The following is a 12417-nucleotide window of genomic DNA, read 5'->3' as shown; positions in this document are numbered from 1 at the left end:
TCACAACGGTCTCTCACATCTTCTTTGCGTCGGTTTGAATTTTCCCAACCCTGAGATAGAAATAAACTGGGCTTCCAAAATGAAATCTAAACTACTCCATAAAAGGTCAAATACAACATTAAGATGTACAGACATAAATAAAAAATCCAGATAGGAAGGAGGTGAACAAAAATTACCCTCCATGGCCTCCATGTCTGTTGTGCCCCCTGGGGCTCTGACCTCCCCTGGCACCATGGGGATCTCTCTGAAATCCAGCTCCTGCCTCACCAGCCCCTCTTCCTCCTCCTTGATACCCTCGTCCTCCTCCTTGATATCCTCTTCCTCCTCCTTGATATCCTCTTCCTCCTCCTTGATATCCTCTTCCTCCTCTTTGATATCCTCTTCCTCCTCTTTCACTGAACTCGTAGCCCCTCGGTGACTGCTTTGGTCCACCTCTGCCTCGTCCCCACTGAAATCCACTGAAAAGTGGAAAATAATGTTTAAATACAGATGAACCCAACTTGTAACACATCGCTTTGATATTTGAAATAAAAACAAGATAAATGTGCCCTTCTAAAAGGATAAACACTCAGTTTAGTGGTCCCTAAATGGAGACATTCCTTATCTTACCTACCCTACCACATGTTGTACACTGAACAAAATGTAAAGAAGACATGATTTTTGTGGCAGTACTGATGGCAGATGATGAACAGAATGAATGCCAACAGCATCTAGAACCCTAGACAAACTGGGCTAAACTATCAGCCCTCTAAGGGGCCCTGTGTTTTTTGTAGAAATAATATTTGAAATACCATCAGTTCAATTTCTATTTCACAATCAGCATGTAACTATGTTTCTAAGATAATACATTTGTTTTAAAACTCAACTTCATTCAAAATCAGAGTCAGGCAGTTAAATTTATGAAATAACCACATTGCAAACATTAAAAACAAAGGAACACTATTAATAAAACTGATAAAAGATCAAATACCTAATCTGGAATTTGACTATGTATTCAGTTTTGGGGTTGTTTTGCTGCCTCCATTTCAGGAGTAGCTGAGTAAAAGTAGTGTCTCACTTTAGCTTCATTAGCTTTAGCTAAAGCTAACAAAGGGTTCATGTTAATACTTCTAGAAATCGTCGAGCTTTAGCTAGGTAGTATAATCTAATCTAGTTTAGATAGCTTCATTTGCTTTAACCTAAGCCACAACAGTTTTGTAGCGTTGTTATGTACCTAGCTATGTTAGTTTAAGCTTCATTAGTTATGAAACTTTTTTATCTATGTAGCTTTCATAGCTTCATTTGCTTTAGCTTAAGCTTAACCCTTTACCTATGGAGCCAGCGCCGGTGATGTTTTATGTGTCCGGAGTATTATTACCATAACTCTGTCAAAGTTTGTCCGATTTCAAAAATTCCAAAAAGCTGAAAGCTGAAAATTGTGGGCATGCGCACATATATGGTTCATGACGGTATTCACAACCATATAACGTGGGCATTTATAACAATACACCAGAAGAGAGACAGCTACATGGATTCTCAACACCGTAACTCCTCGGAAGTTTGCTCAATTAAAAAATTCCAACACTGACAGAGAGCCGAGAATCTGTGCTTTCCGGCAATATATGATGTGTAGTGTATATATTATGGTAATGTCGAACAGCTCAGCAAAAACGGCAACTTTGGCAGAAGACAAGTGAGAAAGGAAAGTGAAGGAAGAGAGTAAAAGGAGAGCAAGCGAGAGTGGTGTTTTGTTTTCAAAAAATAGCATTAGATAGTGGCATTGTGTGTCTGTGTTTTATTACACACATTTATAATGTCGGGAAGACCATCAAGAACGGTAAAACAGCCGCTACGGTTCATAGAGGAGGACAGCGATTTGGAGGATGCATCTTCTGAACTGAGGTATATGAAGAGCACACAGTCATGGATGAAAATATTGGCACCCCTTGAATTTTTCCAGAAAACACATCATTTCTCCCAGAAATTGTCGCAATCAACAAATGTTTTGGTATACATATGTTTATTGCCTTTATGTGCATTGGAACAACACAAAAAATCTGAAGGAAAAAGACAACATTGACATAATTTTACACAAAACTCAAAAAATGGGCCGGACAAAACTGTTGGCACCCCTCAACTTAATATTTGGTTGCACACCCTTGAGAAATAATAACTGAAACCAAACACTTCCTTTAACCATAAACAAGCTTCTTACACCTCTCGACTGGAATTTTGGACCACTCTTCTTTTGCAAACTGCTCCAGGTCTCTCAGATTTGAAGGGTTCCTTCAAACTTTCTTCATTTCTTAGTGCTTTTTGAAGTATGTTTGGGGTCATTGTCCTGCTGGAACACCCATGACCTCTGACACAGACCCAACTTTCTGACACTAGGCCCTACATTGCGGCCAAAATTTTTTGATAGTCTCCAGATTTCATGATTCCTTGCACACAGTTAAGGCACCCAGTGCCAGAGGCAGCAAAACAACCCCAAAACATCCTTGAACCTCCACCATGTTTGACTGTAGGTACTGTGTTCTTTTCTTTGTAGGCCTCATTCTGTTTTCTGTAAACAGTGGAATGACGTGCTTTTCCAAAAAGCTCTACCTTAGTCTCATCTGTCCACAAAATGTTCTCCCAGAAGGATTGAGGCTTACTCAGGTACATTATTGCAAACTCCAGTCTGGCTTATTTATGTCTCTTTGTCAGCAGTGGGATTCTCCTCGGTCTCCTGCCATAGCGCTTCATCTCATTCAGATGACCACGTATGGTCCCAGCTGACACTTTTGCACCCTGAGTCTGCAGGACAGCCTGAATTTGTGTGGAAGTTGACTGAGGATGTTTATCCACCATTCCAACTATCCTGTGTTGCATTCTTTTGTCACTTTTTCTCTTCCATCCACGTCCAGGGAGATTAGCCACAGCTCCATGGGTTATAAACTTCTTGATTATATTACGCACAGTGAACAAAGGAATATCTAGATCTCTGGAGATGGTCTTGTAACCTTGAGATTGTTCATATTTTTCCACAATTTTGCTACTCAAGTCCTCAGACAGTTCTGGGCTCCTCTTTCTCTTCTCCATGCTTGGTGTGACACACACAGGCACACAACACAAAGGTTGAGTCAACTTTTAGACATTCTAACTGGCTTCAGGTGTGATTTCTAGATTGCCAGCACCTGTTACTGCTACAGGTGAGTTTAAATGAGCATCACATGCTGGAAATAAAATGATTTACCCACAGTTTTAAAAGGGTGCCAACAATTTTGTCCGGCCCATTTTTTGAGTTTTGTGTAAAATTATGTCAATTTTGGCTTTTTTCTTCGGATTTTTTCTATTGCTCTAATGCACATAAAGGCAATAATCATGTGTATGCCAAAAACATTTGTAACTGCAACAATTTCTGGGAGAAATGGTGTATTTTCTGGAAAAATTCCAGGGGTGCCAACATTTTCGTCCATGACTATATATATAGTTCTCTTTTGCACACCCAGAGTCCTAGATTAAAAAAAAATGACTGGTGATTGTTCCAAACATGTATAGGTTCACATTTCAAATGTCCAATCAAAACTTCATGAGCAATAACAACATTTCTTCTCATAAAAGCCATGAAAAACAAATCCATTTGTCTTGTTTTTCTTCTTTTAAACTGCTGACAATTCCACATAATGTGCAATAATCATTGCACATTGCAATAAAGTTGAAAAGTCAAGTTCAAGTACTCCTGGGAAAAGGGACCAAAACTCTCAGACTTAGGGCATTTCCTGACTATTTTACAGCCATAATAACAAAATATGGCCAAATCACCATTTTAAACCTCAGTAGGTAAAGGGTTAAATAGTTTCATAGCTATTATCTATGTAGCGTATTTAGATTTAGCTCATGTAGATCTAAATGTAAATCTAAAGCTAACAAAGATAGCTTTGTTTAGCATTGTTAGCTCACAATTTAGCTACAGATGCAAAGCTAAATGTAAAGACAACAAAGCTACATTAGCTTTAGCTACATAAGTTATGTAGCTTTGATTTCCTAAGATTTAGCTCAGTTTGCTACATTAGCTGTGTTGCCAAATCTAAAACTAATAAAGCTACATTAGCTACATTTGTTATGTAGCTTCATTATCTACATACCTTATGTAGCTTTGATTGCTTTTTACTTAACTAGGTTAGCTTTCTCGCTAAATCAAAAGCTAACAAAGCTACATTAGTTTCAGCTTTGTTTCTTCCTTATCTACATAGCCTAATTAGCTAATGTAGCTTTGTTAACTTTTGATTTGGTTGCATTAGCTTTGTAGCTACGTTACCTATGTAGCTAACATAGCTTACATAGTTTCATTTCCTTGAGCCTTAGCTACATTAGAGTGTTTTCATGAAGGACAAGCTTTTGTTCCTATAAGCAGACTGTTTACTTGGCTTAGTACACGTTTTGTAATCCTGTTTTTCAGCTCAGGTTTTTGACTTTTAACTTTCGGTAGCCTAACCTTTACGCACACCCTTGTAACAGTTAACCTTTTTCAAGCTAGTGTTAAACACACAAGGGGGAACTTTTAAGGAAAATAGAAAACCTGTTTAAGTAAAAAATATATTACAATGAAATAAACAACAAACTCTGAACAAATATAACCAATAAAGCTCTCCAGAACGGTCATAAATTCAAAGAGTTTCACATTTAATTAACACCACCACCAGAGCAAATGCGCACGTCGTGTGTAAAGTTAATTCAAAAGTAGGTCATAGCAAAATAATGATTTGTTCACAGTCTTTAAAAATTCAAAATAAAATAAAAGTCCCAATCTAAGGAAAAAAACGCAAGCTTGTCCTTATCAGAGCATTTTTAAGTATCTTTCAAGTCTTTTAAAAGTCCGCAACGCACGCAAACCCAATTCCATATATCCACAGGGAACAAAGGAAAAAGCACAAGAACTCCTCGTGACAAAACAGCTCAAAAACAAAAATATGCGATCAATAGCTACACTGGTATATGAGGAAATTACAAAAAAAGGACGATCTCACCCAGATCCAAGAGGTTAATCCACCAAGGAAACCACTCCTTTTTCCACTCCTCAACGCATACTCCAACCTCCGCGCAGAGAAGCCCAGCCGGGATAATGCTTACTGTTTCCACACGTAACTGCTTACTTTTTACTTTTCCATCTATTTACTTAGTTAACTTGTATAGCTTGTTACTTTATTTGACTTTCAGACCCTAATTTCCTTGTTCGGCCTGCTCCATTGTCTCTTTTCCTGGTTCTCTCCTTCCCTGCCTCTTCCCCCACGACACATCCTCCTTATATTATGTCGTCTTATTTTTCCATTATCATTTTCACCACATATCAATATATCAGAATGACAGCAAGCACCCTCATACAATACACTCAAATATACTACAGGGAATATTTTCTTTTTAAATTCACAAAGAAAACCTGTCGTTTTCCATAGGACACTTTAATTACGTTCAAACTCATTTTAATTTATTTCTTTGGTGACAATGTCACACCCTAACAGGAAGTTTAATCCGATTTTATTTTGAAAGTTTCCCCATGTGTTTTCATTGTGACAGAGGCGGCGTCTCATCATAGTGGTGTGTAAGGGGTCTGAGATCTGCGGTCTGCAGCTACACTGTCTTTTATTAATTTGCTAGCAGTAGCATGCTTTTGCCGACAATTTTACACCCACAAATTGACTCCCTTTAGCCTGACATACACTGTTCAATTTCAAGTCGACCCTGTAGCAGTCATGGTGTAATGTCAGCATTGCTTATGCTGCACACCCTTTCACATGATTTATTTCCTTACAATAAACAGTCCTGCACGGCCTGACTGCTCACATACTGAGGTTATCTAGTCATACCCTCTCTCACAAATAGCAACACAGTCGTTTCTGCTGTCATGATCAGTTAGGATATTGTTTAAGAAGTGAAAAATGACCCATAGTTGAGGAGTCTGCTTGTGGTTCTGCTCACATCGTGGGAGTGTATTCAGTCATATGACCAAAATATACAATGGCTCATGAAGGTTTAATTCAACATGAACAAAGTTGGGAGTGATGAACTGCAGAAAGGACTGATGTAAGAACAAAAAAGCACAGAGAAAGTCTTTCTCTTCAAATGGTGAGACAATAACATTGAACCAAATCCAAATTCTTGTTCTGTCTTATAGTCAACAAAATTAAATCTACTATTAAAAATGTCAAACTTACCCTGAAGCTCCAGGGCTTTGTCCTCCAGCCTGCTGCGGTACTGTCATTGTTGGTCCAAGATCGCTGAACTCTTTGTTGATGGCTGTTGCCAGGACCTTCACAGTGTTGTCGTTGTTGTCTACCAAGTGAATCTCAGTCAGTGATCCTTCGCTTCCTGGACTGTCGCAGTACTCCCGTACTGCCTGAGCGATGGTCTCACCACAGAGGTCCACAGGAAAACCAAACACACCTGAGCTAATGGCTGGCAGTGCGATGCTGGTGCAGTTCACTCTTTCAGCTTCTTGAAGACTCTCTCTAACGGCACGCTTTAAACGGGACACTGCGGTCTTTCTGTCAAAGTCAGAGAACCGAGGACCGACTGCATGCACGATGTACTTGCAAGGTAGGTCACATGCATCTGTAACAACAGCATCACCAGGACTCAGTTTTCCATGGTTGGAAACGTAGTCGTTGCTGATTTTCTGCAGCTCTGGTCCTGCAGCCTTAAGCAGTGCCAGAGCCAAGCCACCAATGTGCTGCAATTCCTCATTAGCTGCATTAACCACCGCATCAACACGCAAACTACAGATGTTTGCCTTGCTCACGGACACCAGAACCCCACCAGCAGTCCTCACTTTGCAATAACAGCCATTTCCTTCTTCATAGATCTCTTCCTCTTCTTCCTCTTGATTCTCAGGACGAAGCATCACCACACAGCTGAACTCTGACATGATGGTGGCCTGAAACCAGCTCTCTTGAGACTGGAAGTACTTCTTTGCTCCAGGCTTGTTCACACTTAGCCTGTCAGTGAAGAGAGAACTGGTCAGTTCCCTAAAGCAGGATTTAGCTTTCTGGACATGAAGACGAGCCCCTCTGATAGTGATTCTTTGCCTCAGTGGATCCAAACTGACTTTAACATCGTTGTCTTTCTCAATGCTGGTCCATTCTAGTGTTTTCTGTTTGTCAATGAACTGAACAGCAACAGACTTTACACGAACAACTTCTTGAGTTCGAGAGTAGTTCCTGATGAATTCCATCAGGTTACCACTGACTTCTTTCACTGGATTTTGGAAACCGGCCACCATTATTTTGTCTTTTTCTTCTGACCAGATCTGAATGGACACAGTTTTCTTCTTTGAGAAGTTGTAGCTGTCCAAAAGTTGTTTGTTCAGGTTGGCCCAGTTAGGAAGATTCAGAACCCCCTGGTCTTCCACATCTAGAGTACTGGCTGTCAAAACTGCCTTCATCTTACTCTCTGCAGCAACAAGGGCACCGTCTGAACTACCCAGCAGTAGAACCCCCTTGCTTTCAACGCTGAAGATGGCACTGATGCCTTGAGATGTGAACAGATGCTGTGACATATCCATGGCATCCACACTCTTGAGAAAGTCCAAAATACCACAGGTAACTTTGATGTGTTTCTTAACCATAGCAACGTTTTGCTCCGAGATCCATGCCTTGGCTTTGTAGACTTCTGCAGTGAGGCCTGTAATGGTTAATCTCTGGGAGTTTTTGTTATAGGCAAGGTTCATCTCTGGGGAAATGTCCTGTGCAGCTTTCCGCAGTCCAACCTGTTGCAGGATGTACAACATTGAAGGGGACAAACTGACTTCCTCAGAGATACCATTTGTCTGACGGTCAATGTGATTGATGGCCTTAAGGACGATGTTTTCCACAGGAGCCCTGATCTTTTTGATACTGTCAACTCCACCAGCCACAGTCAAAACCCCTCTGGATGAATCAAAAACCAGTAAAGCATCATCCTTGACAACCAAGCGGACATCTCCTTCTGCAGCCTTCCATGCTGGTTCGTTTGCTGGACATTCGAATGCCGTGTACTGAGACATGTGCTGACGGAAGGCGTCTAGAGCAGTGCTCTTCCACATATCGACTTTTTGGGCAGTCAGACCTTTTTGCCTCAGAAAGTTAGGGATAGGGCTAAGCTTCGCTTCAGGGTGGCCCATGTTAACTCTGCAGAAGTATGGACGCATCTGATCACTGATGCTGTTCAGGAGTTTCTTCTTCTGGAGGTATTTCCAGATAATGTGGTTAACGTTCTCAGTGAAGGGCTCAGGCATCTTCCATGCTGGTCTTTCTTTGCCATAAAGAGCGGTACCAAGGGAGTCAAAGTATGGGTACAACTTGACAGGAAAGGATCCAATCAAATAGTCTTGTTTGATACAAACACGTTTCACAACTGCAGATAAAAACAGAGCACTGGGGTTAGTGAGCAAGTTTAAAACTTTAAGACATAAGCAATTTTCCAATTAATCACGCAGCCCTTCTTCCTACAGACTAAGATTCTAAATTTATGTGTAGGGTTTCTGCAGTAGTGTTCTTTTTTTCTATTTCTTGTTCTTTGGGCTGACGTTAACACTGAGCAGTAAAACTGATGGAAAACCTTTGGGGTCCCTGAAAGTGACGATGGCAGCCTCTTCATCAGGGATCATGAGGATGTCCTCTGGCAGAGCCCAGTTCTTATCAAAATACAGCTCCAACATGTCTGCAAGGGAAGCAGAATGTACAAGTTTCAAAAACAACTGCACACAGAGAACTTTATGGAGAACTTATTCTAAACATACAATAATTTCAAGGGGTTTTTACCTTCAATCACCGCAGCAGGCAGTTTCTCCACTCGAACACTCTTTCCCACCTCCAGCGGCCTGGCAGTCAGTTTGTGTTTTTGCATCATCTTGTTGGTCGGACTCACAGAGACGAACTTCTCCACATCTGCAAAAGAGGACACATTTATTAATAAGTGTGTAAGTGTATAAAGGCATCAGCTTTTAGGCTTGCTGATCCCTGGTAGCATAGACTGACTCTCTAAGACAGCCTGACATTGATAGAAAGACTGGTACAGCATCAGCAGTATTACAGATCCACTGTGATTAGAAGGAGCTGAGCTAGAAGCCAAAGCTTTAGATTAACCAGTTAGTGGTAACCCTGTAAAGCAGATGGATACACCCGTTTCAGTGTTTCTCACTGGCAATTCCATCTTGCAAAGCTCCCGTCTGAACCATTTGGGCCCGGTTAGAAAGTGACATGACCAATCAGCATCAAGGGGCAGTACTTTTGGGCGTGGCTGAGTCGTGACGTTAGCAAGCAGCAACAAGAGGCCGGTGCAATTATGGTGGAAGATGTTAGCATGGATGCTGCTAAAGTGTAATTTTTATCAGAACTTGATGACACTTCTTCGTTAAAAGAAGAACAAAGAACAGCAGTGAGTTGTTTCTTTTCAAAAACAACAAATGTCGTGTACTGACATGTCTACAGTCACCATGGTTCGCGTTAGGCAGTTATGGAGTTTACTCCTTCGGTAGGGGAAATTATTAATAATGCTGCAGCTTCCATCCAAAAGGTCTTCAATAATTAAAAATATTTATAAATAAATACATTTTTTAATTACTAGATTATTTTTTATTATATATTGACATATATATATACCTCTTTTTTAAACACTAAAACTTCCCAGCCAACTTAAACACATCATTATAAAACCGTAAGTTAGCTTTTGAAGTATGCTAATTAACGTCTATCCTGCTGATTTCAACACGGACTTAAGCACTGGATTACTTTTTTAACCAATGGGACCTACTACAAAGTTAGGGAGAGCTTTTCACAGCACATATCATCATATCACAGCGGATAAAGAGGTTAGAGCCTTGTGAAATAACTTTACCTATGACGCAGCTGGAGACATGATGGAGTCCCCTCCCCCCATCCCCTGAGGCTGACAGTTGAAGGTACGCATTTAGAATGAATTTTATTCACAAAACCAGAGCACCATTGTTATGATAAAAAGATCTTAAATCATAGGAAATTCATAACCGGCTGGTGAGACTTTCTGTTGTTCCTCCTCATTACAATGACATTCTTTTTGAGTGAAGCCTTTCAAATGCTTTGATTGATCCACTGGACAACATGCTATCAGCAACACTGCTGAATGATGTCAGCCTTACTGTTGTTGTTTTTGTCCATTCTTGCATTTAACTGGAAAACAAAGTGTTCCCGTCCAGAGTGACAGTGAGTTGCGCTTTGGCTGTCCTTCTGTGTATGAGCTTCGCTCCACACACACACACACAGTACACATCTTTACTGTACCAAGAGGCCCATATCAAATGGGTACGGTTTAAATACACATACCTTTACAACCCTAGAACCAGTTGATCTACCTCCCCACCATCACCTAAGGTCAGGAGATTTGGATAATGACAGAAAGACTTACACAAACAACCGAGGTAAGTTCCCTCTGGTGTCTGGGCTCAGCCATAGAGATAAGGTGAGGAGTTCAGTCGAGAGGCTGCTCCATGGCAATAAAAAAAGCTAGCAGAGGTGGTTCAGGAAGTAAATCAGGGACCCTCCTGGGCATTTTATCTTTAGAGGTCTTCCAGGCACATTAAACTGGCAGGAGACCTGGGCGTACACCCAGAATGCATTGAAGGAACTTACAGTTGCAAGAAAAAGTATGTGAACCCTTTGGGATTTCTTGGATTTCTGCATTAATTAGTCATCAAATGTCTTCTGCTCTTCATCTAATTCACAACAATAGACAAACTAATACAGCACCAAAAATGATAAAATTTCATGATTTTATTGAACAAAACATGTAAACATTCACAGTGCACGGTGGAAAAAAAAATGTGAAACTCTAGGCTAATGACTTCTCCAAGAGCTAATTGGAGCCAGGAGTCAGCCAACCTGGAGTCCAATCAATGTGATGAGACTTGATGTGTTGGTTAAAGCTGCCCTGCCCTATAAAAACACACACCAGTTTTGAGTTTGCTGTTCTCAAGAAGCATTGCCTGATGTGAACCATGCCTGGCACAAAAGAGCTCTCAGAAGACCTACGATCAAGAATTGTTGACTTGCATGACTTGACTTGCTGGAAGGGTTACAAAAGTATCTCTAAAAGCCTTGATGTTCATGTGTCCATGGTAAGACAGTCTACAAATGGAGAAAGTTCAGCACTGTTGCTACTCTCCCTAGGCGTGGACGTCCTGTGAATGGATGAATGTCAGCTAAAGACTTACAGAAGTCTCTGGCACATGCTAACATTTGTGTTGACAAATCTACAATAAGTAAAGCATTAAACAAGAATGGAGTTTATGATAGGACACCACGGAGGAAGCCACGGCTGTCCAAAGGGAAACATTGCTGCATGTTTGAATTTTGCAAAAGAGCACCTGGATGTTCTACAGCACTACTGGCAAAATATTCTGTCCATAGATGAAACCAAAATGGAGTTGTTTGGAAGGAACACACAACACTATGTGTGGAGAAAAAAAGGCACAGCACACCAACATCAAAACCTCATCCCAACTGTGAAATATGGTGGAGGGGCCATCATGGTTTGGGGCTGCTTTGCTGCCTCAGGGCCTGCTGTCATTGACGGAAAAATAAATTCCCAAGTTTATCAAGACATTTTGCAGGAAAACTTACGACCATCTGTCCGCCAACTGAAGCTCAACAGAGGATGGGTGATGCAACAGGACAACGACCCAAAGCATAGAAGTAAATCAACAACAGAATGGCTTCAACAGAAGAAAATACACCCTCTGGAGTGGCCCAGAGTCCTGACCACAACCCGATTGAGATGCTGTGGCATGACCTCAAGAGAGCGATGCACACCAGACATTCGAATAATATTGCTGAACTGAAACAGTTTTGTAAAGAGGAATGGTCCAAAATTCCTCCTGACCGTTGTGCAGGTCTGATCAGCAACTACAGGAAACGTTTGGTTGAGGTTATTGCTGCCAAAGGACGGTCAACCAGTTATTAAATCCAAAGCTTCACATTCTTTTTCCACCCTGCACTGTGAATGTTTACATGTTTTGTTCAATAAAATCATGAAATTATATCATTTTTGTGCAGTATTAGTTTAAGCAGACTGTGTTTGTCTATTGTTGTGACTTAGATGAAGATCAGAACACATTTGATGACCAATTTATGCAGAAATCCAAGAAATTCCAAAAGATTCACAAACTTTTTCTTGCAACTGTATATAATGTGTGGTCCTGGAACAATTTGGAATCCCCAAAAGGAGTTGGATAATGTTGCTGGGGATGGAGATGCCTGGGTTGACTTGCTAAGCCTACTGCCAGTGCAACCATGCCAAATAATGGAAGAGAAAGAAAGAATGGATGGACGGATGGATGGATGGATGGAAAGATGGAGGGTGATGATTGGAAGATGGATGGATAGACAGATGGATAAACAAATGGATGGCTCGGTGGATTGGAAGATGGAGGGATGAATGGATGAATGG

The 12417-nt window shown here is 40.8% G+C and overlaps 1 protein-coding gene across 1 annotated transcript in view; it reads right to left on the bottom strand.

The window, feature by feature from the left end:
• The window catches only part of LOC121509509 (protein mono-ADP-ribosyltransferase PARP14-like), a 90245-nt gene that overhangs the window by 44408 nt on the left and 33420 nt on the right, over nucleotides 1-12417 (bottom strand). Inside the window, exons 7-11 of the mRNA XM_041786933.1 lie at nucleotides 8757-8882; nucleotides 8554-8655; nucleotides 6174-8349; nucleotides 433-458; nucleotides 177-378 (exon numbers count right to left, since the gene is read on the bottom strand). Coding sequence (XP_041642867.1) covers nucleotides 177-378; nucleotides 433-458; nucleotides 6174-8349; nucleotides 8554-8655; nucleotides 8757-8882 — 2632 coding nt within the window. The remainder of the gene's footprint in view (nucleotides 1-176; nucleotides 379-432; nucleotides 459-6173; nucleotides 8350-8553; nucleotides 8656-8756; nucleotides 8883-12417) is intronic.

Source organism: Cheilinus undulatus, linkage group 5 (assembly GCF_018320785.1).
Source record: "Cheilinus undulatus linkage group 5, ASM1832078v1, whole genome shotgun sequence".
Taxonomy (NCBI): Eukaryota; Metazoa; Chordata; class Actinopteri; order Labriformes; family Labridae; genus Cheilinus; species Cheilinus undulatus.
Note: the sequence above shows the minus strand (reverse complement) of the source record. Positions and strands in the feature narration are given on the sequence as shown.